General features: G+C 39.6%; 1 protein-coding gene across 1 annotated transcript in view; it reads left to right on the forward strand.

Annotated features, from left to right (window-relative positions):
* The window catches only part of TPH2 (tryptophan hydroxylase 2), a 52,657-nt gene that overhangs the window by 19,767 nt on the left and 4,920 nt on the right, over positions 1-27,970 (forward strand). Inside the window, exons 8-9 of the mRNA XM_086740040.1 lie at positions 4,156-4,282; positions 24,807-24,902. Coding sequence (XP_086596166.1) covers positions 4,156-4,282; positions 24,807-24,902 — 223 coding nt within the window. The remainder of the gene's footprint in view (positions 1-4,155; positions 4,283-24,806; positions 24,903-27,970) is intronic.

Raw genomic sequence — 27,970 nt, forward strand, 5'->3', positions numbered from 1 at the left:
CCTGCATCCCTACAACTTCCTTTCATGTAGTTGTAGTGAGCAGTGAGGTCTCCCCTCTCCCTCCTCTTCTCCAGACTAAAAAAATCCCAACAAATATTTTTATTTCAAAAAAAGAAATTGTACTTAGGAAGTACCAGGTTTTGCACCAATGATTTCCTCTCCTATGGGAAGCCAGTGTCTCAGATTGCAGCACCTGCCAATGCTCAAGAAAAGAAAATGACATTTATTAACTTAATACAAACTAGGAGAACATTTTCATCTATTGATAGGGGATTTAGGTACATAACTCCAACACGAACAAAGGAAGGAACATCTTCCAGGAAACAATTAAGCCTGTCTATGTTTTTGCTGATGTTCTCTGGTTCGTTGATTTGTATATTTGAGAGCCCTGTAGTTTTTGTGATGCTGCTTGCATTCAGAATTATGCAGTGTATCATAGCTGATCCTTAGTAGTAACGGCAACTACTTTTTTGTAACCTTTCTGGTCATGGTGTCTGGAAAGTCACTATATAGTAATACTAGCTCAGTTAGAATGTAGACTTTTATCTCTTATTTGGGTTGAGCTTAAAAATCCAGGTTGTGATCTTAACAGCTCTAAATATGACTAACAGAGGGATTAAGTTGTCATTTTCTAACAATGTTACTCTCTTCCTATTTGTTCAGAAACCATATAAATTAAAAAATCTGTACTATCAGGAACTCCACAGGAAAATTCTGAAAATCCCTTTTAAAATGCGTTCAATTTTTTTTTCATAAGATTGAGCATATAATAAGTGTTATTATCAGAAATGTAGAGTGAAATCCTGGCTTTTTTGTAATCAGGAGCAACACTAAACTGACTTGAGTGGGGACAGCTCTTCATCTTCCGCAGTAGCTGCAATTCCCCGAGATCTGCTCGTTGATGTATAGGGCCATAATGAGGTTTGCTGCTGGTCCTTGGCTTGGTGAATGTTGCATTTCAATGATATAAACCTGGTAAAAACACTCCCTTTGACTTCAGTGGGCTTTCCATCAGATTTAACACCCAGGCTATAGAGCTAGATACAAATTAGGGAGTTCATTTGGTTTGATCTGTATCACTACTATATACATTTTAAAACATTTCTTCCTGAGTTTCATTATGTTTCTACTACATTCACAGAGCTATATAGATTTCCTCTGTTCTCCTAACTAATTTATTCCAAGAAAAATCTTTTGCTGTGAAAAGTGCATTACAAAAATCTTATTTTCTCTGAGCAATGTGTGTGAATAAATTAAAGGAACTTAATTATTTTCTGAATAAAACAAAACAAAAGAATCAAGCCTTGGTAGTTAAGCAAAGAATTATATTGTTTAAACTATCTATAAAGGGCCAGACTGGCAGGGAAATCTAAGAGACTCCAGTAACAATGCCAAATGCTGGTTCATGGTTCTGCTTGGAAGATTTGATTTGTTGGTTTTTTTTTTTTGTTTTTTTTTTTTTGTTTTTTTTTTTGTTCATATGTTTTTGTTTCAAGCTCCCCTCTTTATAACTGCACATTCAAAATACTACTTTGCATAGTTTCAATGAAAGAATCTACAAGCTAAAGGCATGAGAGAAATATTTTCTGTCTCCTCATCCTCCTCCTCTTGCCAGGAGAGACAAGTTAATGGGGCTAGACTTTGTCTGTTCTCATTTTGTCTGTAAAGATGTAAGTGACACAAAGAGCCTGTGTCCCAGTGCAGAACTAGAAATAACACATCTTCACTTTTTTGTTTCTGGGAGTTGCTACCTCAGCACAGGAAAATAGAGATGTAGACACTCACTCAGCTATGAATAGTGGTGATGCTGCTGTAGAAGCCTGCCTAGAGCCAAACGTGCTTACCTTAACCGAGGAACTTGAAGCCAGTCCCACTATATCTTTGCTCTCAGTTTTTGAACTACTGATACGAAGTTACCTTAATATCTCTGGACTGATGCAGTGCAGCATAGGTGAAGTGCTCAGCAATCAGAGTTAATTTCTCTAGTGAAGATGGAAAGTGGAGTTAGAGCTCTGGGCTTCCGGAGAATGGGCTTTGTGGCCCATTTCTGTGTTGGAAGGTGATGATAGGAGGAGTCAGGTTCCTCCAGTGAATTGTTTGGTACTGGGACTTCTCTGGGTGTATCTATCAGACTGCAAACTCCATTTCCCTGCTGTCCTTTTTATCATTAGCAAGCTAAACCTTTCAGGAGATGACAGAAAAAATTGTTGTGACTGGAACTGAATAAATAAATAAGGGTCATTAACCTTTGATGATTATCCACTCAAGTGATTCAAACCAACTCTCAACAAAGAGATGGATACCATGCAGAGCCAGACAGTTTTTCAAATCTGAGCTCCGGTGAGGAATGGAGTAATCTCTAAGCTATGGGTCTTGTGGTAGGAAACTTTGATCATCTCGCAAGACTCAGAGCATCACCAAAGGGATATGGAGATCGTAAAAGAAAAGCCCTCTTATCGGCCACTTTTGAAGACATCGGGAATTTTCCAGGCTCTGAAAAGACATGCTATGATGTAGAAACAAGGGAGGAAAGATCTGACTTTCAGGAGAAAGGACAAGTTTTACCAGGCAGTTGAAAACAAATGCAAACAATTTTCCTTATGTAAGTATGATATCTGATACTGCCCCTAGCCAGCTGGACATATCAAACATGTTTCATGGGTGTTGACTAAAAGTATTGGTGCACCGTAAACTTGAGCACTTGCCCTATATTGCTACAACTGAATTTCTAGTCAATGTCTATGGACCATGTTTGTTTTACCATGTCAGGCACAAGAGTATGTGTTTATGTCCCCTGCTTCTTTGGGAAAGATGTTTCTCTAGGGAGGCAGAGAAATGAGATTTGGTAATTCCTCTGTACTGTTGAGTGAATTACTCATACATGAGGTTGGCTCACCAACAAGTGTAAATATAACATGAGCCAATGTTGGTGAGTGTCTGTCAGCGAGGCCATCTGGGCTGAGATGAGAGACTTGTATGTAACTCTCCAATACTGGAACTATGTTTGATAAGCTTTTGGTGAGGCAAACTAGGAATGCCAAAAATGCTGATCTTCATTTGCATGCATTCAGAAACTACTACTGTCTACCTAGACACAGTTGGCACAGAGTTCTTGGTGAAAAGCACTGAGTAAGGAGACTTTAAATTATATAGAGAGTTGTTTTTCTGTTCATGATTTATCTGGAATGTCAGGTTCTGTGTCTTTTCAAACAAAAATAGTTTATAAAAGACAAATTGGATGATTTTGGATAGAAGGCAGAAAACTTGATGTTTTCTCCCTGCCTTTAAAACATTTGTTTACAGCTTAGGAAAAAAAAAAGAGAGAAATGACTTTGAAGAGACAAAAGCAAAGGAAATGTCAGATCCGATTTTTAAAGTGAACTTTACTACCAAGTCCATTATTTTCTGTGAACAAATGCACCAAAACTTTCAGAATTGTTTGAGAGCTTTTGTGGATGATGCATGTGCACTTTCGTTAGGTTGGTTAGCAGCTTTTTGTACACTTACATCTGCACTTTGTCGTGACTAATAATGCACTTACGAGTGTGGACAGTAGTTCTTTCTAAAAGAATTCAGGTTCTCTGCTTTTTCTGAAACCTGCTTGGTGAAAAGTGAACCATGTAACAAAAGTACTTGGTAATTGCAGTAGGAAGTCAGGACTAAATGAGAAATTAAGCACACGGAAACCCTGAATTCCTAGTGGCAAGTGGCAAAATGTTTGATTGTGGAGCTGTACCCACGTGTGGAAAGGGGAATGGAGAAGAGGAAGAGCGAATGTGCTGGATTTTTGAACTTGATTCATGCAGAGAGAAATGCTGAAAACTGTAGTTGTGAGACATCTGGCTTTCCCTTGGGCAGTTCAGTCTTCATGGTACTAAGCCTGGAAGACAGCAGTGATCAGGCCCTCCCACTCAATCTGGAAGTGATGGGGAAATCACGGAACAGATGATGTTAAATGACATATAACCCATTTAATAGAAGCAGACTTGTATGTTTCTATGGAACCATACACAGGGAAGAACAACTATTCTGTTAAAAACATGCTTCATGGTAAGACTTTTGAAGTAGAGGTCAGACCCATGATGTTAAATTAATTATGGAATGATTATGGAATTAATTTCTGTAATGATTCTCTTTTCCTTTCCATTCCCTTAGGGATACGTGCCATGAACTCTTGGGACACGTGCCTCTACTTGCGGATCCCAAGTTTGCACAGTTTTCACAAGAGATAGGACTTGCTTCTCTGGGAGCATCTGATGAAGATGTTCAGAAATTAGCCACTGTGAGTCAAAATCTTTTTGTGGCATGCTCTCTCATCTGTCCTCGTCTTTGGTTGATGAAGTGACGTGCATTGTCTTATTAAAGCTGACTGCATTTTCAGGTTGCAGATGACTGCGGTGTGACAATCACAGAGCTTTAGGTATTTTTCCATTGTTTTTAATAAAAGCAAAGCTGAACACGCTAGTCTTCAGGCAGTCAATTTTACTTTTTCTGTGCAATAACCACCAATTCTCAGGGCTAGCTGAGATGGATTTTGTCTACTTTAAGGTGCGAAAAACAAGTAAGCAAGATAATTTAGAAAAAAAAAAACCAAACAAAAAACCCCAACATTTTGATGTGTGCTCTCAGCTCTACACTGTTAGCGCCTCCATAGGTGGCCACTTTGGCTCTTAGCACTGCTATTTCTGTACTTACTGTTCTGTTTTGCAGCTGTTCACTATATTGTAGTGTGTGATGGATTTTGAGATGACGTTGCATACTTGCTACTGCTCGTGTTGGAGAATATGTAGCTATTAAGCCAAGGCTGTGGAGCAGTAGATCTAGACCTGGGTCAAGTGGCTCAGCCAGTGGCTGTGAGGTGGATTTTCGGTTGCATCAAATGAGGCACGTGCCAGTAGATAGTGTGGAAGAGGCTGCATGTTAAAGATCTTAGATGCTGCTGACCACCCAACTGGAGCCTCCTTGACCCTTGTTTGAGGGACCCTCAGGTTGCACTGAAGGGCCTTCTCAAGTTGCCAGGACTCTCAGCTCCTGCTCACCTGTCAGCCCTGCTGTATTGCTGTTTCCAAATAACTCGTATGCAGCCCTCTGCATCATGATGTAGGTTGGTGACCCCTGGTCTATACCACTTGCTCTCTTCTTACTGTATGTGTCCTTTTGTGGATCCTGTTACAACTAATGCTGCAAATAATTTAATGAACTATATTGTATTAAAAAACAACTCCATATTTAAATATCTGATTGAATGAAAAACTCTGTGAGAACCAGGAAAATAATTGGTTAGTTTAAATCTTATCCAGCATGCTACTGCGTTTCAGCGTGAGAAGTGCAGTGGGGATTTAAAGGGTTTGAAATAATTTATACCCAGTGTTGAAGGCAGATTCAAACTAGGTTCAATTAAACTGTAGTAATTTTGATGCACTAGCTTAGCAGGGATTTAGAGTCTCATCTGCTGAAAAAGACATTATACCCATTTGTTTGCTTTTTCTCCTGTAGCCCTCCAGAAGTGGCCACCAAATTTATTTAATCAACTGGGCCTCACTCCTTAGTCAGGCAGGCTTGATGTCTTGCTCATGGTCAGTTCCTCTCACATACTTCAGGATGTGTTCCTTGGTTTTCTAATGGATGTCTGCTGAGAAGAAACTGTTGGTTGTATGGAAGAATCGTGAAAGTTCTGTGTCTGTTTCCACATTTGTGAGAAAGGGACTCAGCAGTAAGCAGATATACCTTGTCATGACCTGCAGCCTCAAGGGAAACTAGCTAACTGGCTGTCCCTGTAGGTACTTTCAGGTTAACAGTATGTCCAAGTCTTTCACCCCAAAATAACCTTGGATGACACGGGCTTGTTGCACAGGACAATATTGGGGCTGATCTGTTTGAGGAGAGATATTAATATAAAATGACCTCCGAATATTACATAAATGCTTTTACTTGTCCCCCTCACACAAGTTCCCGTTTTTGACTGACTGTCATCCGAACAATGAGCTGCTCCTGAATCACAAAACCAAAAATAAAAGAAGACAGCTGAATCACTTTCCCTTATCACACTGAGAAGCTGATATCGAGTCAAAGTTGATTTTTCCTCCCATGCTGGAAATAGCTGTTTCAGGTGGAAGAGACATTTAGAGAGAGACTTAAGGTAACTCAGGCAGTGTTATTTTTCATAGAAAATGAGGGGCTCTACTCCCCTGGGGCAGGTGCTTGACAAAAACAGAGATGTTACCTGCCCTAAGATTTGCAATGTAAACAGTTAAGAACAAGTAGAAAGAACATCTCTCAGCAGTGAAGGTGAGGGGGCCAAGAAATTAATTCAGAGGAGCTCCAAATGTCACCTGAGGTGCTATTAACTGACTTGTGCAATGTTCGGCCCCATTTCCATCCTAGGTAACAACCAGAGACACAGTGAGCTGAGAAATGCCAGCCAAGAGCCTTAACATAGAAAAGCAGTGCAGGTTCCAGCAAGGCAACTTCAAAGTAAATAGAGAAACAAATGAACGGAGAGAGAACATGCATATTAATGAGCTGGAAGCAATATGCCCAAAGCAAGCTTGCCATTAGCATGACCTGTTTCAAAAGATAGTGACATTAACAGCTGAGCCATTACAGGGAGGACAATGGCTTTAGGAAGAGAGGAAAAAGCACGTAAGGAATTCAGACCAGAAAGGGAAGAAATATTACAGGTGATTTTGTCATCTTTCACTCCATTCTGCTTTCAGAAGCCACCATGTATCAGCCTTGATATATCTGCTCTTTGTGCCCCATCATTCCTGAGCTGCAAAGGAAATGTGCTGACGTTTTTGTCCCTGCAGAGCTGACACGGTGGATGTAGAGCAAGCTGGTCCCTGGGCAGACTGGAAGTGTTTGCTAAATTGCAGTTAGTCCTGTCTGTGCAGCCCTTCCGAGAGCAGGGATTAAATGGGGGAAAGCATTGCAGAGGCCCTGGTGCTGGCTAGCTGGAGGGGGAAGGATGACTGTAGGGTAAAGGGGTTGGAAAGGAAGGACATGAGCTCCCCTCATCCTGCTGTTTGGCTCAGGTAGTCAGACTGGGGCAAGGAGAACGGAATGGCTTCTGCTCCTTTTTAAACTTAAGCATTCTTACCCTGAGAAGTGAAATATTGAAAGAGCCAAGCAACTGTCTTTGCAGTGTTTTTCTGAGAGATGCAATTTCCTTTACAATGTTTTAAGAGAGTAAGAAAGAGGGAAGACACAAAAAACAAGTGACTGAGAGATATGTTACAGAAACAAAACAAAATATTTGCACAATCCACATTTTTGCTTGTATAATGTGGTTACTAGTTCAGGAAATACAATATCAGCCATGCATGTCTGGGTGCTAGTTATTATCATCATCATCACTAATGTCTTGTGCTACTCTGTGTGACTTTCTAAAAACACTTTTGAGTTGATTTTTCAAGCATGCCTGGTCTTTCTACTTTCACATAGTACAAAATTAAATGAAGACTGTCTTTTCTGCTTACCTATCAAACCATCAGCTGTAGGGAGGACTTGACATCAGGTGTTTCAACTAATTTATGTAATATTTCATGTACAACACATTTAACAGCGCATAATGTAAGGTTTTGTCAGGAAAATTGTACAAAATATATACCTCAGTTTACATCTCGGTATTACCTTGTAATTTGTGGACTTCGGAGCCAGACAGCAGCTGTCTTTGTAAAGCTGCAAGCCGCAGCAGGATCCGGTCTCTTGCTAATTGCAGAAATTATTCTGAGCTCCTGCCACGTTGTTTGAGCACAGTTCAGGTTGCCCCTTCATGATGCAGTATGTATAGGATGTGTTTGTGTATATAAAATTCAGGGAGGCACGTTAACTGGTGGTGGTTCAGAAAAGAGGAGGTTAGCAGAGTGTCTGTGGTTTGTATGCAATTTATCATCAAGTCTTTCCACTCAAGAATTTAGCCATTAGGGACTAATTAGTCACACTAAGCTTTTTTTTTTTTTTTTCCCAGTGGTTTCTTACTGGAAGTTATGTTTAAACCTTCAGTTCTCTAGAACTGTAAAATTGTCACCTTTTAATCTTTCTTGATGTTTGTTGTAGTGTTTTAAAAGTGTGGGACAGTAGAAATCAAGAAGCTTCTTTTGTTTTTGCTAGCCTTTTCCGCATAAGCAGAAAACCACAATAGTGAAAGGCTTCTGAGTTTGAAGCAATTGTGTGTGATAAGGTCTTGTAAATGCATTTCAGATTTGTTATGTTTTACCTTGCCTGGCTGATGACTGAAGCCAATGGTTTATTTCTAAAGCTGATTTTAATTTGTCTGTGTACATATCACAAACAAAATATTTTAAAGATATAGGCTGAGATAAAAACAATGTTCAGAACCACTTCTCTGGGAGAAGTCAGTGGTAATTCCTCTGAGCTTACTTGCCTGTCTTCCCTCAGGATCTATGTTATTTGGTCTTGTTGTCGTTATTCTAGTTCTTCTCCCACGCTGAACAACTGGCACATAATTCAGGACAATTACACATTATGTTTGCTGAGGAGATAACCAGAATGAAAGAAACAGGAGCACTGCAGATAAAGACTGAGTTGCATTTGGTAACTTAGGGTAGATACAGTGCTAGTGGTCTCACTAGACAGAACAGACTGTTGCAGTCTCTCATCTTCACAAACAACAGATTAGATTTCCCAGAGGGGCTGTTTGATAGTGCTTGGCCGTAAGTACAGCTTGTGAACTGGATTACTGTCTTCCTCCATGAATGGACAAATGGAGCCAAGAAGAAAACGATGAAAATATTTGAGATTTCAAACATTCCCACTGTGCATCTGAAAAATCAAGACTGCTTGCATGTTTTTCATTTATAGTGCAAAATGATAGACAGTGAATTAACCACTGCCGTAAGTCTGTGATCAGCTCCCCTGCTGAAGCTATTCTGCCATATAAAAATAATGATGTATTGTCCAACTGAAACCTGGTATTATAGCCCAAGAGCTTTGGAGTCACTGAGCATATTGAAGTTTAACATTCAAATCTCTACTCAGTCTTTTTCCTGTATCCCAATCACATGCTGTGATTGTGTGACAGATGCCAAGGGTGAGCACAGTGAATATCCTAAATCTAGTGGTGACATAAAGGAGTTCCTTCCAAGGAGTCACTTCCAGCTGTGCCTGTAATTAACGAGCAAAGGAGCTGCAGCATGAAGAGCTGGGAGTGAATATGATTTAAAAACTGCTTGAGTAAATTTTTACCGACTTACAGGAAACAGATGAAATTACTCTAATTTGGGATGTGTGTCACTTAGGGAAAAACAACCAATTCCCAGGGTAAAAGCTAGAACGATAAAGCTGAAATCAGTTATGATGGATCACTATAGCCAGACATTGTTCTGCCACACAGCATGAGATTGGAAATACTGTGATCAGTATTGTTCATCAGTAGATGGCCTGGCTATGTTTCTGTTCCTGACTTTGGCCATGCAAAAACACCCATAGGCGGATGAATTTGGAAATTGCCCAGGTGCAAAACCTGAAACTGGTACAAGAAGCAGAAGAGAAATCTGAGGAAACCTTGTGGCTTTCTTAATCGTTACAAAGTCATACAGTTCTATTTGAATCAGGAGAGAAGGATAACTTACTAATGGATTACTTTGATTGGTGAAATGTTGCTGGGCCCACTGGCTGTTGCTCTAAAAGAATGCCCTAATTTGTGGGTTTGCTCTGCTTCATGTTCTAAAGGAATTAATAACAGGTAATGGTCTCCATTTTTTAAGAGTTTCTTTCAGCAATACTTCTTGACAAAGTAGCTAGAGCACTGATGTCAAGTCCTTCCTATAGTACGCGTGATCAAATAGGTAAGGAGAAAAGATAGTACATGTATCACAGAACGGGACTAAAGGGGAAAAAAACTTGTGGCTTCCAGAGATCAGTATGTAATATTTTAGAATACTGCAGTGTTCCCCTGCAGTGCCTTTTCACAGTCATCACGTCAGAGATTCATGGCACAGGAACAAAATCTCAGCAGTGTTACCTAACTAGCTTTGTAGCTCAAAACCAAATGGCTCTGTACTACATAAAAATAAGCTAACACTCAAGAGAAGTTACTACAGGGAGAATTTGAAGAGTTCTGTTGCTGAAATGGGAGCGAATGCTCAATGTTTTCTGCAGGAATTGTGACAGTTTGTTGAGGCCTTTGTTCTGGGTTTGGAAAGAGTCTGTTTCCAGGTTTGGATCTGTAAGAATTGCTGTGCTGGTCAGGCCCCATGGATGGTGTCTTGTGCCCAAGTGCAGTCATAAATAGCTGCTTAGGAGAGATGTAAGAACAGCATGAGCATATCTGATTCTTTTCAAATGTTTTCCAAGTTTCTGACCACTCAGAAACTCAGAGAGCTCTTGAGCCAAATGTGGTTTCTATGCATTTAATTATCCTGAATGGATTTCTGTCCAGAGACAGCTGTTTGTCTTTGAAGACATGCAAATTTTTAGTATCTGCAATAACTTTGGCAGAGCTCTATGGCTCAACTATTTGCTGTCCAGTGAACTATCTCCTTCTGTTGTTTTCAACCTGATTCCCACCAGCTTTTTTGTATTTGAAGAGAGAAAAATCAAATCATTCCTGTACGCTTTGTCTATGCTATCATGACTTTACAGAACTGTTTCATTTTCTCCCTTAGTTATCTCCTTTTCTAGATTGAAAAGTGATTGTTTAGTTATTCCTCATGTGGAAGATGCTCTGTAACTTTGAGCATGTTATTCCTTCCCTGAACCCTTTCTACCTAGAATGGAAATGAAAGAGAGAGGATATCTCAATCACCAGGCTGGGGAGTGGGGTCAACGAGCAGTTGGAACCCTAATCTGAGTTTTGGTTAAGAGCAGCACTGTGGAGTTAAGCCAGTTTTGGATGTGCTTGCTATAGAAGTGGGAGCCTTTTGTATGGCACCAAGAATGGACCTGATGGTACAGAGCCGACATGGTTTTCTGCTTAGGGACATGAGAAGTGGGCTGCATGCAGAAGGGAAGTAGGACTCAGTGGATCCATCTTTATCAACCAGCATTGCTACTCAAGGATACAAGTGCCTTTAGTTTCTGATCAGGAGAAGGTACAAAGGAGTGATTCTGCTGCTGCAAATTCTGTGAGGGGATGGGAGAAGTAATTTAGATGGTGGAGAAATTGTGTGTCAGCCACTGCAGTGAAGATAGGGATCTGGACTACTGATGTTGGAATTGTGGTGCTTTTATTTGTAGTATGAAATACTGATTTACAAAACATTTTTTTAAATACAAACCTCCTGCTTTATCCGGTTTCTGGGCTAAGTAGGTCAGCATAGGATATGTTACACCTGGAAATGAAACATTTTTTTTTGCTTCGTACTGTGTCACTCAAAGTTAAGAATGTGAAAGAGGGTTCACCTGTTGCTATAAAGGTGCCCAGCTGGTCAGGTCAGTGACCTGCTTCTTGAGAGGATCTCAGGTTGCCTTAACAGAAAGCATTTTACAGTCACAAGTAGAAATAGTGTTGTTCTATAACATGCTTGTGTGTTTGTATGTTTCGGCCCAACCCTGTAATGAGGAAGCTAGATGCAAGAAAGAACTAATTTGACTTAATTGGGAGCAGGGAAGGAATTTAGAATTTTCATTGTAGAAATAATATAGCTCCTTTTAGGCAGGATGCGGTTTATGAAGATCAAGCCCTAAGCAGTTAGAAACGCTAAAGAAGAAGCCTCTAATAAAATAACAAATTACAGGCACTGGATTTGTTTTTATTTCTTGTAGCATTATGTTTCCAAAAGTGGTTAGATCATAATCTGTGAGGTTACTGAACTGCAAATGCAAATTTACATGCACACAAGTAATACGTTTTGACATACAGGTTAACAAGAGAATGGTGCAAATTTCACACAGCACTGACTTGCTAATTATGTTTGTTTATTTTCAGAAGCAACTTCATTTTCATTAAGAAATTGCAGATTCTGCAATAGTAATCTTTGCTGGTAGTTCAATAGCTCACAGTCTGAATGTGTGCTCTGCTAAAACAGTAATGAAAGTGAGCCTCAAAAAAAGAGCTCAGGAATAATTTGTGGAATTTAGGAGTGCACGCAAGTGGCAAGCATCTGCCATTTCGGTATTGGATCCAGCTGAGATAGGTTGAGGAATAGATGGAAGGGGTCTATGAATTTTGATAGGGTTTTTTGCATATTTGTTTTCTCTTTTAACCTAGGGTAGGAAATGTATTAGCAAAAAGGCATAAAGTGTCTTTTATAGAACATATGTAACTGGGACAAAAAGAAAGGACACAGCATAAGCTTTCAGTAAGCAACAGTTGCACAAGTGTTTTGGGTAATAACTACAAACAAAGGACATAACTTACAGGAATAAAGGTTTAAATAAACAAAATGAGAAAAAAGGGCAGTATTGGAATATATTACTACTGCTGCAATTCTTCCCAACTGCCCCTGTGCCTTCACAGATACATTGAAGGAAAGAGATAATCCTAGGCTCTGCGTAGATATCATTCATAGTGACATCGCTACACTTATTTTTCTTTGGTCATAGGTCATACACATGAAACTTATAAAATGCATTTATGTACTGTCCGGAACGGCAGGGGTCTCATGCTGCTAAAGCTTTATTTGTGTACCATAGTACGTCCCGTACTATGTTAAGGAGTATTAGAGGAATATATAGATGTCAAAGCAAACTAACAAAATAAATTTTATAATGATCCTTGCTTTTTCTATTGTATATTTTTTATTTTTACTTAAATCTGTAAGATTCTGTAACATAGAGAGGTAATTGTGTCATTTGTACAAGAAGTGGAGACCTCCTGGCAGCAGCACAGGTATATAGGGAAGTGAAGGAGTTCAGCATGTGGCAACTCATTTCAACCCTATCTAGGTCTCACTCAGGACCGAGGGAATGTCTGTGCTGTGGGTGCACAAGTCAGGGAGTTGACTTGATCCGTGCTTTCCATGGAGTCAGAGCAGATGAGGAGTGCTGTGCACATTTTGGTGACTGCAGGTGGGATTCTTTTGGGAGCAGCCCCTTGAATGCAGCTGCCTGGTTATTTGGCTGGGATCTGCAGTGCTGTTGGGGTGGGCCAGCTCCAGGTTCCCCTCGCTCAGGGATCTGTGTGCCCCTCTGCACTGTGCAGCACAACCATGGCTGCGACCCTGCACACCTGGACCTCCTTTCGGGGCTCACTGGGCCCATCTGGAGAAGAAAGCCAGGAGGTCCTGCTTTCAGGCAGAAACAAAACCGATTATGCGTAATGAAGAAAGTCCTCAAACCATGCACTTATCTTTTTATTGTCTGGAATATTTCAGTAAATTTGCTTCCAGAAGGGACATTCAGACATGTAGCTACCATGCATAACCCAAATACCATCTTCTTATGGAAAGAGTCTTAAAATTCATGTCTGCACAGAGCTGAAAAGATCCTAACTTAATATTCACCACTATGCATAATCTGAATAATTTTAAATACTGGCTCAAGGATTGAGCATATTGCATGTGTTCAGTCTAATTCTCTCACCCAGCATGTTCCTGGGTATTTGTATGCACAGATAAAAGTATGGAAGTAAGACAAAATATGGCTGGTATCCATAAAGAGCTAACTATGCCTAGGGCTTAATTACTTAATGCTGCAGCTTTGGAAGTGGTTCTTGTGCCTGTCGTCATCTTTCTCGCAAATGGCATCAAAGTGCTGGATGGAATATGGTCCCATAAATTTTTAATAGAGATATTTTGGGTGGTCTGCCATAATGATTTTGTAAGTATAGCTTAATTATATATTTATAGGCCCAACTCTGACACCACAGAAGGCCAAGAGGAGGTTTGTCATTGCTTTCAATGAGTGTAGGTCTGTGGGCTAAATACTACCTTCATTTCCATGTATACAGTCTCCTAAAAGTCAGTGTGGTTGTACACATGCAAATAAAGGTAGGATTTGTTGCTGTAAAATTAATGTTAATCCTTTACTTGCCAAAACCTGTTATTTAGGAGTATGGGTTTCTTCAGGGAAAGAATTGACTCCAGAGGACCTGTGATTTTGCAATTGTGTCTCTCTGACCAAACCAAGCTCATGCGGTACAGCATGCAACACCTTCTGTTAGTTACTCCTTGGGGCTGGTAGGCCTTCTGATGTTGTTGTTGAAAGGGTTTTTTTTTATTTGTTGATGGTTTGGAAAGGTAAAGCAAATACTCTAAACCTGAGAGCACTGTTGAAGCCAAACAAAAGTTTACAGAGAAAGGCCTTGTGTCTGTTAATTTTGGTTGTTTTGGTTTGATTTTAGCTGTGGTTGAAGTTCTCTCAGTGGAAGGTCAACAGAACATCAACATGATGGTGCTGTTTCAGGCAGGGTTTGAACACCCCCCACGATGAATCTGTTTGTTAGGTTCAAGCTCGGTTTGGGATTTTGCTTTTGCGTCAGACACAGCATTAGTTTTGACAAGATAACCTTGTTTCATGTAGCACCTGTAAGCTTTATATTTTCTGTACATTACAGAGAACTTTCTATAGATCATCATCGTGGCATTGATAAAGATGGTGTCTACTAATAGTGCTGCATAAAACAGTTTAAACTCAGAGCTTTTTCAAGACTGCTGGAAAGAGTGGGTACTTCCAGATTATCCTTTTTTCCCCATAAAACGTACTACTCTTTTTCTAAAGGTTTTTTTTTACTTTGCTTGAATCAGTAGGCTATAATTGTTACAATTATATAGTTTGACTATATAAAAGTGGCTAAAATTATAGTTTGACAAGACATTTTACATTTCTAGAATGTAAACACCTTTATAGAATTAATTTTTCAACTTTGAATAAATGTATTAGGTTATGAACAGATCCATATTACACATCTGCAATGAATTTAGGACCTATACAAGCACAGAACTCTTGAATATCAGTGGGAGCCTGATCACTAGTGACCATTTCAGAGTGATCTTCATGCATGGTAAGCCACTCCTAGACCACAGCTGCTGTAAATTCCTTGGACTTCGGTACAGTCAAGAGCTGTGATCTCTCTGCTCACAGGTGCTTTCTCAGTATAACTTTTTCCACATTGCTGAATACATGTTCATGTGATTTGTGTTGCGTTTACAGACTTCTGGGAGGTAACTCAATGGTGACTCATTTGACACCCCTGTGGTTATGCTAGATTCATTTTACATGCCCTCACTGCTGAAAATCAGGGAGCTACAAGGAGATGCTCAAATTTGCTTGAAAAAGATTTTGTTTGGGGCTGTGAAAAACATCTTCAATTTGGATGTATTTTTAGTAGCAAAATTAATAGATATTTAAAATTCCCTGAGCTACTTTTCTTCTTTGATCTGTCTGTCAGCTTGACATGAATAGAACTTACACTTTTGTGCTGATGCCTACTATCTTCTTTTGTTTTTTTTTTTTTTTGTGGGTTTTTTTTTTTTTTGCAAGGCAGGTTAAGCAAATGCATTAGGAGCCACAAAAGTCCCATTTGAGAGTCCCTTTGCATTTATGTGATTAAAAGAACATTGAGTTTAAATGCAATGTTGCTGTTGGAAACTGTGATGTTTGAAAACAAGTCTTAGCTATTAAATCAGTTTTCAGTAAATATATGCAAGAAGTTAATTTTCTTTTTTAAATGTTCAGAAAGTTAGTGCTGATGCTGTTATTTTTGAAATGAAGTCCTACCTTTTTTTTTGCTCCTCAGAAATAAATTTGAAAGAATAGTGCGTTTTTCCCTTGAAATTAGAATTTTAAATCTCCACTGGCCAGTTGTCCCTGTCTCTTCAGTGTATTTCTGCCCCCACAATTTCAGGGCTTGCAAAAATTCTGAGGTCCTTCCAGTCCCGGTAGGCGGCTCCCCTTTCTGAAGATATGTCTTCCCGTCATTAGCAGATACATTAGGACTTCTTTTACTGCTGATCGTGTACAGGAGAACCTCATACCCCTCCTCAGCTAAAGTGTCACGGGCAGCTCAGCGACTCCTCTGCATCACTCCCTGCAGTGCAATTGCCACACGCAGTAATTGGCCTGGCAATTATGTGGGGCACAGCCTGCTCCAGGGAATGGCATCATGAGAAACACCACATATGCCTGGTGTCTTCCCCACGGGAATGCCTGTCAGGGAAAACACTGGGGGTCTGTCTCTAGGATGGCCAAGGACAGTTATTAAAGAGGCCTTGCAGCTCACAGTAATTAATTCTGGCAGTGGACTGGCATAGGGCGGTGACTCAGTAAACCCTCTGCTTATAAAATGAGGATTGCTGGTACTGTGATTGTTGCTGCACCTTTGCTTTTGTTAATCTCTGGATTTACCTCACCAGTCCATCAAAAGCTTCTCCCAGAAAAGTGAAAGAGGCTCTTGTGCCAGTTTTTCCCTTATGCAGTTTTCTTAGAACATTGCAGCACGTTGTAAAGGACAGACTCTGCCTCCCCAGCCTGAAGAGGTTTTCTTGGTATTTCAGGGAATGTTGTAACTTTATACCTTCTTTTCTGAGTCTCCTTAATGTGCTTGCTAGGGAGTGGAAATTGGTCTTTTTTAGAGAAGGGGAAACTGTGTTAGATCAGTGCTGAGGTCTGCTGAGGTCTACAGAATTGCGGGAAACAGATCCTCAGGGCTGGGCTAGACTGCTGTAGAGATGCTGGCTCTGGGTGCTGGAGGAAGAAAAGTGTCTGAGGTTGTTCTGGTCTGTTCTCTGGGTATTCTTCTAAGCAATGCAGTTCACAGTTGGGGCAACAGTCCAAGCATCATAGAATCATAGAATGGTTAGGGTTGGAAGGGACCTTTAAAGGTCATCTAGTCGATGACTCCTCAACTAGAGGAGTAAAATGGGAATGTTGTCAGGTGAAGGACAACTGAATGTGTGTTTGTTCCAAATTCTGTTCTCACTTGAGTCATGCCAAGCTGTCAGTGTTCAAGTCCCTGGCCCTTTGCTAGAGGAGTCATACTCTCCAAGCTGTAGCATAAGCCACAGTGCTGACGGAGCGCTTCTGGGGTGCCAGTCATTGACCACATAGCATATAAAGTCAGGAATGTTCTTACTTTGATAGATTTTGTTAACGCAAAGTCCTAATTTGAAAGAGCGGCAGGACAAAGATCTGGAAAGCAGGAATGGCAGAGCCATAAAGACAGTACCTGCTTGCAGCTTGTGAATTGTGAAGGATCATGGTGGACAAGTGTGTCACATTGAGGCAGCATAGACTGAAGGGTGTGATTGAACAGCAGTGACATATATTTAGTCAGCTTTGTTAATTTTCTTTTTAGCTTGACTTTCAGAGGACCCCATCTCTTGGAGTCCCAGCTAACATGTCAAAAGACCTGACTGTGCCAAATCTCTAGAAGGCTGAAAATTGAAGCAACAGCTTGCAAAAGAAATCATCAACTATTCACTTCAGCTACCGTAGGGAGCGCTGAACATGAATTCATGTTACATGTTGTAAAATAAAGTGGAAAGGGAATAGCTCATTATTGCACATCATTTGTTCTTAATAACTCCATATGAAATTAATAAACCTTAAAACTCCAGGTTTTAGAGGTTGTTCAAGATAAGAGTCAAATGATAGGGAAGGGGAAATAGGAAGGGTAAGGCATTAGAGCTTCAATGCCTTATGTTTAACAAATGATCTAAGTAGCAGTTCATTATTTCAATGATATAATCTCCTTAGCTGCATATTAAGCTTCAGCACTATTGGTTAATTATGTTGAAAAAACTAGGAGTTCTTTCCCTGACAGTGTTCAGCAAGTTGAGGCAAGTGTGCTGTCGTGCTTTAATCCCAGTTGGCAAATAAGTACCACACAGCCCCTTGCTCACCCTCCCCCCATGGGGGAGAGAATTGGAGGGGTAAAAATAGAGAAAACTGAGAGTTAAGATAAGAGCAGTTAAGAGCAGAAAAAACCCCATATTATAATAATAATTTTTAAAAAGTAATGAAAAGGAAAGCAACAAAAAGAGAGCACAATCCTGAGCAGCGATCTCAGAACAGTGATTTCCAGAATTTTGACTACTGGCTAACTTCCACTTATATACTGAGCATGACATCTGTGGTATGGAATACTCTCTTTGATCAGTTTGGGTCAGCTGTACTGGCTATGCCTCTCCCAGCTTCTTGCACCGGCACATTAGCAAAACCTGAGAAGCTGGAAAAAGCCCTTAGTCTCTTTAACAGCAACTAATAACATCAGTATATTGTCAATATTCTTCACATACCAAATCCCATACTAAATCCAAAACACAGCAGCTATTGGGAAAAAAAATAACTCCATCCTAGCTGAAACTAGGACATTTGCTTTTGTGGGATTGATTTTTCACATCATCTCTCTGTGACTAGTAGCTCTAGGGGAGGGGAATTGCTGCCTTGTCAGAAAACACCAGCCTTTTACACAGAAACACTTTCTGCTTAAGTGTTGAGGTTCCTGATTCTGCAGCTCCAAGAGTCTCCGAGGTTTTCAATTGAGATAAAGTGAGAGGGGTGAACAGACATCATCTTTGTCCAGAGCAAGCCTAAATTAAAATTATTTAGGAGTAGTTCAAACATGGAGTGGGATATCCAGTGGCTCCAACTCTGTGGGAACTAACTTCTTTTGGAGGGGCAGCTGCAGAAAGATCTCAGAAGTTCTTCATCCTCCATTCTCTCTGCCCACTCTTTAGAGTAACCAGAGGGCCTCCTTCATGTGAGAATGGACAGCAGAATGACACATTCTCTCAAGAGACACAAAGGTGTTAGTAGGAGTGTCCTCCAGATCTTATTCCAGAAAACAGATTGCATCTGCAAGGTAGGCAACTGTCATACACGTCTTGTCTTGGCTGGGCTCCCCAGTGTTGGAGGTATAGAGATACCTCCTTACTGCTACCACTATGGTGGAGTGTTGCTTGAGCTACATTTTCTACTTCCTTAAAAACTCAGGATGATAATTTTATTTTGGTTACCATTATGAGTTTGTCTCCAGAAACTCCTGAAAAAAACCCATATAATTTGAAAGTGTTCACAAAGGGTTAAGCCCCACTGTGCTCATTACAGTGCGTGCTTTCTCTGAGCATGCCAAGCCTCTGCATTAGAAGAATTTTCATGTGGTGATACTGTGTGCTATGGCTGTCAACAGAAATGCGAAGGCTGGTGTGCGTCTATCTGCAGGTGCTCTAATGAGTGCCACCACATCTACTCAACTTCTGTTTATAAAGAGATTGTTCCAAGCGTTCCCCCTTAGTGAAAGATCTGAATGCAAAGCAGTCAGCTGAGGGAAAAAGAAGAATATTGTTAAATATATACACTTTGAAATCCCGGAAGGAAACCTCCTTTCGGTGAGCCTAAATATATTTCAAAGTGGCAGACTAAACAAAATACTTCAAGAAGGTAACTGAAAAATTAAACTTTGTTTTCTTATTTAGAAATGCTGTTGGCTATGAATAGGGTTACTGCCTTTGTTGGAGGCAGGCGAATCATTTATAATGAAAGACTTAGCCATTGAATTTTACTTCTTTTCTGCTTTTGATCTATTCACAAGCTCATCATGAGATTTATTTGTTGTTCAAAAATCTCCGTGCATTTCTACTCAATAATGTTCCCACATGAATAGCTGTCAAATAGCCAATATTGCTTGATGTCTGGACTCCAACACTGGGCTATACTGGCTAGTTGCCTGGGTTACCTGTGTTATACCTATCTGTTTCTTGTAGTGGAGCATTCCTGATACTACTCAATAGACTCTGAATTTTGAATAATTTAGTCAAATGTGAAAAGCCAGCTGGTTTTTTTTGGTGACTGTTGATATCTCTGAGACTGAAAAATAAGCAACTATTCACAAATTTATTTGCGCCAGCTCTAAATGAAGAAAGAAAGCACAAATGGAGTCACTGATATCTCTGAATCAATATTTGCTTGCAATTTGAGCAACTTTTACAGGGGGAGAGAACACCTTTACTGCCTTAATTCTCAAGATTAATTTCGAACAGTAGGATTTTTTAAAGTCTTTCAGTTGTGTATAACTGTTTTCTTATGAGATAACTACATCTATATGAGAGATTTAATCTCTAGATGACTGATTTTAGAGCTAAAATATCAAAGGTTGTCTTCTCTTCTAAAGCAAAATAAATTAATTTTTGCATATTGTGAACATATCACAGACTTCTGAATTAAGAGTGGTCTATTCAAATATGCTTTGAAATTATAAACCCAGTAGAAAGAATGTAAAGGGTATTTATTTTGCACTGGTCTTGCAACTATTTACAAACATTAGTAGTATTGTCTTCAGTGCAACTACTTTATATATATATATATATATATATAAAGTGATTGTGCTACATGTCAGCTTGGGGCTGTAGACACATCCCATTAGCAGTTCCTGTAGTGGTGAATATTCCTAAATATTCCTAGGGTTGCAGTCATGCAGTTACTCAATCTCTCCTTTTTCCTCCCTTGAGACAGAGAGTGCAAGTGAATCAGCTCTCAACATGGTTGGTGTTCTCAGGACTCATCCTGACAACATCTTTACAAGGTACTTTTAGAGAACAGATAAAATCTCATGTTATACATCATGCTGAAAATTGCCAAGTGAACACAAATATCGGTCTCTAAGCTATACCGTAAGAAAACTAAGTGAAGTGGAATGGCTTGAAAGACCTTTTTATGGAGAAGTCAGATTCTGAAGTACTGACTCTGTGACATTAGCACCCAACATCCTGCAGAAGCTTTTTGCACAGGTCCCAGGAGGGAGATTCCCAAATGCAAAATGGTGTGATGTAAGGAGTAATTTTCAAAGCCTTAGAAACCAGCCAGATGAGGACAGTTGAGCTTATCAGACCTTTTCCTGCCTTTGAATATTTCTAAACACCTTTGAATAATGATTTTTTTTTTATTAGCTGTCATAGCTGTCACTGATTTTTTTCTTTTTCTTTTGGAAGTCCGGTTTATAATGCAGGACAGTGCCTGAACATGAAGAACAGACATTGTATTTACCCTGGAGGACAGACTTGGATTTTGCCAGGGCTTGATCTCTTCTGTATCTCTCCTGTCAGTAGTAGGACAACTGACCTGACTCTTACAGTCACAGATATACTGGGCCAGAGCAGCTATCCCAGTATCTTGTCTCTGATGCTGGCAAATTGCAGACATCTGGAGGACAGTGGAGGTCTAAAGCCATAAGGTGATATTTTCCTGGTATTCTGCTTTATGACTGCCAAGGATTTTTGACTCAGAGACTCTGAAGGAAGATATCTGCTATGTGAGTAATTAATAGCCCTCAATAGAATTTTTTTTCCATGGATCTCTTTAATAATTTTTTAGCCCATGTAGACAGTGTTTCATGAGCATGACTGTAAATTATCTTTCATATACTTCAGTTAAATGAAAGAAATAAATTAAAATCATATCCTACTATCCTAGTCTTGATCATTACACTGATGAATCTTGGCTTAAAAATTATTTTTAATCCTTCATTTGGCACTTTGATTCTTTATCTTATTTTGCTGATTTGGGTAATGGAGCAGCATTTTAGTGGAAGGCTTTTCAAGAACTGTAGAATTTATACAACATGGAGAGACACCTTTCCTACTTCAAAAGCCTACCTATAGGTTGCAGCAAAGCCACACTTCACCCCAACAGTGAGGTGGAACTGGAAATAGAAGGAGATGGTAGGACATTGCTGTAGCTTGTAGAGGAGCCACATGTTTGGGGCCAGAGGCTGGGGAGTATGCCGGAGACAGGGCCAAGATTTGAAATCAGAACATGGGGGCCTGCACGCCCCTGTTTGTGTTTGTGTTCACCAGCCTACGCATAACAACATAATAATCAACTATTTACCTTCAAGTGGGGCTTTAAAAATGTATTAATCTCAACAGCCATTTCTTTGTTCAATCATTCCCACTCCAGGGCAGTTATCCTGTATATAATATAGAATACCACGGTTAGTATAGTTTACCATACAGAGAGAGCCATATAACGAGTATTTATGCGGCTGGTCTATAAAAAGTGTCTCTATATAGTTAATATTTAACCCCCTTATCAGTACGCTTCGATGTTTGTAGACTTGAGAGCAGAGCTTGCCAAAGCCAGCAGAACCTGGTAATGCATGGAGCCGCCTCTATCTGTGAGTTGGGGTTGGGGGAATCGTGTATTGCTGATTAATGATCTGAAGATGGCAGCATTGGGTGAGCTAGCTCATTTTCTTAGCTAAGGAGAGCTCTCTTAAATACAGAAATTGTAGTTGTTGCATGTGGCAAATTGATAAAAAAAAATCAGCTTTTCATTTGAAGGGCTTTTCTTAATGCTATAGCTTAATGCCACAAGTTAGTAGTAGGCAGATGTATTTTATCATCTGGTCATTTTATATGCGTTTTATTTGAGTTAGTTATACTGAGAGCGCAAGTCTTATCAATACTGAGCATAGGCAGTCATCAGCAAGTGTTGGCTCATAAATATGTGTCTCTTTAATAATAATAATAGTTTTTCAAGTTAAGTAAAAAAAATCCTTCTTTGTGTGCTGTCTATCCATCAAGGAGGAAGTGAAGTTGGGGTCTTCCTTTGTCGTGTGAACACCCTGCCCCTGGGCAGCAAGGATTGCTCTCTCCTGTGCCAGTGTTAGCTCTCTGCCTTCTGCCCCTTCCTTAGCCGTGAGTACACATCCTCACGGAAGTGGAGGGCATTTTTCTTCCTTGCCTCTACTGGCCTTGTGGATTGCCAAGTGGGCATTCTGGCAGCAGCATGACATCAATTTGGTCCTCCTCAACATGGGTAAGATCTACAGTAAAGGTGTCTCACGTACGGAGACAAAGTCATGGCTGCTCGTACAGATCTGTAGCAGACAAACACCAGATACCTCCCCCCCACTTTTTAGCTGTTGTTGGTTTTAAGAATGAAAAATACTGTGATTGTTGTGTTTTTTTTTCAGGAGCGCAGTCCTGCTGTGTATCTGTCGGGGTGTTTGTTTTCAGAGCATAAGAACTACTACCAGATGGGTTCTTTCAAGAGAGTTGAGAAGGAGGGGGCGAATTCAAAGATGTTAGTGGGATTTAAGTGTGAAGATGAGTGGTTCATTGCTGACAGTGGCGGCAGGGACAGAACCAGGACTATAGCCCCCTGAAGGTTTTTCTGGCAAAATATTTAGGCAAGGAAGCTAAGTTTGTACTCTTCTTGACAGTAGGTCTCTCAGCTTCCCTCAACTCCTACTTGATGCATTTGTCATTCTGTATATCTGACTGTTCCTGAGATGTCTCTTTTGGAAACCAGTTGTCTTGGCCTTCCTCCAAGTGGTAACATCAGCTCGTTGCATCTAATGAAAAAATTTATACCAGCCTGGCTTATCTGAGTCAATAGCAAAGCCAGAGGTGGAACTTTGGGTTTTTGTTTGACAGTGTTGTGCTTTCACCTCCTCTGTGCCTTTGACTGCTGTGATGGAATCTGACTCAAGACATTTGAAGTCACTGCAACCTTTTCTTCTTCCCAGCTGACTTAGTGGGTTTGGATCTGACACAGGGCTCGTGTTCTTATTATTTCTTATTACACTTTCTACATAGTGCCATGCTGCATGAATCACAGGAACTTTTATGAGAGGCAGAGAAATGAATAATTTCAAATATTTGTTGAACTTAAAAGAGCTGTTAATTTCTGCTCTTTTGCATTTCGTATGATACTCAGCCTGGATGAGTGGGGATTTAAGGAGAAAATGGACGAAAAAATATCAGCAAAAAGTTTCAGAAAAACTTAAGATTTAGTACCAAATACTGGGTTTGTTTCTTATCCTAAATTCATGTTTCCTGCAAAGACACATAAATCTGTTAGGTTCAGTGGAGTTATATCCCTTGCACAAAAACTGAAATTGTCAGATAATGTAATAAATGCACACACACTTATATGTGTATGTGTATATATATGTGTGCAGTATTTTTCTATAAGTTAGAAATCAACTTCCAAAAACCTTCATATGTAGAAATAATGACTAGCTTAATCTCATCTATTTGACCTAGCAGCCTTGATGTGTCATAATGAAGCCAGACTACAACTCAGTACCAGAGGAGCAGAAGTGACTGTTGTCTTTTGCATTTAGTGGACAGTGCTCTGGCTATCTGTGCTTCTTACGGTCTCCCTAACATTTAACTTTGTTGGGTGCATACAACAAAATTATATACAGTACTGCTATGCTGATTTAGCACATCTCTTTCACAGCTTCTCATCAGTTTTACAGCGCAGATATGTTACCTGATTGAATGTAGACCTAAAGAACAAGTGTAACGGATTGGACACGGGAACTCCTTCGACCAATTATAATTGTCTGTCTGTAATTTAAGAAGCCGAGTGGCATATTGGTTCTTCATTTATGACTGAGTAAAATCTAGTGAAGGAAGACTAAAGCCTTAACTCAAGAAGGCTCTTAAGCACATACATATAAGTAAGTTCATTCTAACTCAAGACAGCAGTTAAATACATGCCAAACTCTAAAGTGGCATCAGCTTGAGCTTACGGCTGAGTGTTTTGAACTAGATCTGAGAGATCTTCAGAGGTTCCTAGACAGGCAGACCTTGTAGGATTTTATTTTAGGGCACCTCCTTTATTTCAGGAAGCTTCAAAAATCTCTGCAGATTACTATCAGTGCCTTTGGTACCTACATGAACTTGCTTGTCTGTTCCTAACTGGCCATTCCTGTGAACTGCTTGTGTGCCCAGAAACAAAAGCAGAACCTCACATTTTTGTGCAAGGTTCCCTTACTGCAGAACATGACGTTTTAAGTGCTTAGCAGTAATAACATACTTTATCTGAATTTATATTAAAGAAAAAAAAGAAAGACATATTCACTGATCAGATGAATATGGTACCAGTTGTCACTGCTGAAGTGCCTGTTTGCAACTACACTATATGTATCTATATATCTTTATATTTTACAGTGCTATTTTTTTACGATTGAATTTGGCCTTTGCAAGCAAGAAGGGCAACTACGTGCTTATGGCGCAGGACTTCTGTCTTCTATTGGTGAATTAAAGGTATGTGCCCTTAAAGCAGAATCAACTTTCTTTTAATCTTGACAAAGTAATAGTTCGATGTAAATATTTTGGCTTTCAAATAACAGTTGAAATTCTCAAGATAAAAAGCTTACTTTAAAATTGTCATGTTGACCTAAAAGCTTTGTTTGAAATATCAGCTGGCACTTGAAGCATGAAATGGATTTGTAAAAACCAAAGTAACTATAAATTACAAAACTTATTTCTGTTTGAATTTGCATTTCTTGTAAAAGGAGGCTCATAGGTTCTAACAGGTAAGGGTGCCTTGGGCTTTGAAAGCTTTGTTTAGAAGAAAAGCATGTAGTTTTAATATGCACACAAAAATATTGTTTTGAAATCAGACATGATTCTGTTGTAAGTAATCCAGTGTATTTCAATGGACTCGTTATTGATGTTAAAAGAACAACATTTATTAATTCAGATTGATCATATTTAAAATTAAGGAATGCATATAAACTCATGCTAGACTTGAAGTACAGGCCTATGTAACAATACATAGAGCCCTATTCTTATAAAGGTGAAAGTGTTTAACCTTGCACAGTGTGAGTAGTTGTAGTGGGTCATTTATCGCCTCTTTTTATATCTAGAAAACATAGGGAAACAAGCAAAAGGTATTTTGTCACAAGTGTAGTATTTTGGAACATAATACATCTCTCTGTTGACAAGATGGGAGGGAAGGGCAAGGAGAGGAAGGAGTGCTATGTTCTGGGACCCAAATGAACTCTTGGTGGCTTTACCTTTTTCAGGTAAACATTTGGTTTTAGAAAATGTATATGGAATAGTATTTACAAACTGTTTTGCAATATATCTACTGTTTATTTGTGTTTAAACATCTTTCCACCCTCCTGGGCTGGCTTTCAGTGAACTACCTAGCAGTTTAACAGAAGTATCTCAGACTCTTTTTGCTGTTTATTTCACCTGTAACTGAGCGTGTTCATGGTGAAGCTCATTAGCCAAATGGCTATTCTTTCATTAGTAAAAAAATGGTCAGAAAAATTACTTTTTCCAATATTTTTTCTTTGACTGCATTACAGTTGCTCCAGTTCGGCACATACTTCAGCCACAGAAATGTGCTGTATCAGCTTGGCAATATTTTATACCCACAGTGTAAAGGTGGCTAAACACAAAGAGATGAACTTGTCCCATTTATTTTCCTCTGGCCCAACAGCATTCAGTGCTGAGCCCCAAACTCTGTGCAGGATTCTGCAGAGAATCAGGCCTTTTATTTAAACTAACAGTTATGGTCATTAGGTGGTGACCCTGAAAATACCTATCACATCATTTACAAAATCTAAGAGCATAAAAGCGAGGAAATGAATAGTCAAGAACATAATAAATCTTCTACCATCAATGTCATAAACAAACACATTATTCTTGTCAAGTATGCGTGTTTTGTTACCACACATTTCTAATCCCAAATCTCACTCAGAGAGTTCTTCACTCAGCACTGATCTCAGAGTATAAACACAAAGAATAATCCTTTCGGAAAGTAACAGTAGAAATTAAATAATGTGCACATTAATGGATTATATTGATCTGCTTCAAAGGTACTGCCATATATCATAACAATTTTGTCATAAATCAATAATATTATACACTTCTCTATTACACTACATATATATTTCATAGATGTGAAGCCAGAAGGGACTATTAGATCATTTATTTTAACCTCTTGTGTATCATAAGCTGTTAAATTTCACCAGATCTTGCATATACTGAGCATAGGGACTTTCAGTTATTGAGAGACTAAGCACTTGTATGCTGCAGGCACCATAGCACAAATAGCCATAGTCTCCATGAAGGAACTGATAAGGTGAAAAATGTCTGGAAAGTCTTTGTGGGACTGTGCTCTAGGGTAGAAAATAAGGTAAAAGGTAAGGAAAAAAAAATGCAAAAACCTACAAAGTTTTCTGCTAATCTGATCACGGGAGAAGCTCTTTCTAGACCGGAAACCTGGCAGTGAGTGTGCTTCTTGTCAACAAGATACATCAGGCAGATGCTGAGAAAAGTGAATATCTAGACACCCACAACATTGGTGCACAGCCTTGCATCAAGCCATTGCCAGTCTCTAATGTTTCCTGGGAAAGCAACCTCCCTTACCTCCACTCTTATCTCCTAGCATGCATTGAGACGGAAAATTTCTTCCTTGACCTGAAGGTATCTGAAAGATAATGCTAATATAATAGACTGTAGTTGAGATCCTGATGATATCAATACCCTGATTGTAACTGAAATCCTAATGGATGGCAGCAATTGCTCTGAAAATTATGAGAACAATACTGGCCATTCCGTGGTGAGTGGGAATGAATAGGAGGCTCAGATTGCATGGCCATGAAGTCTGACCTTCATGTGTGCAGCTCCCCTACTTCTCGCAGGAGCCAGAGTGAAGAAGTCCTTTCAGAAATAACTAGTGCCATTCTTAAGACAGCAGCGATTGTGGGCCCATAGTCCCTTCTATGAAGAACTTCAAATACTTAATTATCCTTGTCACTAGGAAGGTAGATCTTGTTTCAATGTTGAATTTTGCTACCTTAACTTTACAGGCATTTGATATTAATATGCCTTTGTCAGCAAGAAGAAAAGCCTTTCTCCAGCAGCCCTCCCTATCAGGTCTCTTTTTAATGCAGTAGTATTCACAGGAAACACTATGGGGGGTGGGGGGGCAGTTTTATGTATAATTTCTAGAAATTTCTAGAAATAAATAAGTCACACTGTCTGCAGGGTGGAAGTGGCCAGCAGTATTTGGGTCTTTCAGATGAGTGAATGGCTTGTTCAGTCATCTCTGTTTCTATATTACACAGCTCCGCTCTGCAAAGCCGGTCAAGAGCTTTAGCAACAAGGAACTATAAAAGCTAGAGTAATGTGGGCACCAGCCTATCTATATAGGATTCCCTTCAATTTTTTTACCCCACTCAGTATTTAGACTTTGAATTTCAGCTACTGAAAAATGCAACTCTGGATGTGCATGCTATGGAAGCATCAAGCAAAAAAATTTAAAGGCACAACAAAATCAGGAGAAAGAGAAGATTAAAAATGAAGCCCAGGGGGAA

This window comes from Chlamydotis macqueenii, chromosome 1, assembly GCF_036417535.1.
Source record: "Chlamydotis macqueenii isolate bChlMac1 chromosome 1, bChlMac1.mat, whole genome shotgun sequence".
NCBI lineage: Eukaryota > Metazoa > Chordata > Aves > Otidiformes > Otididae > Chlamydotis > Chlamydotis macqueenii.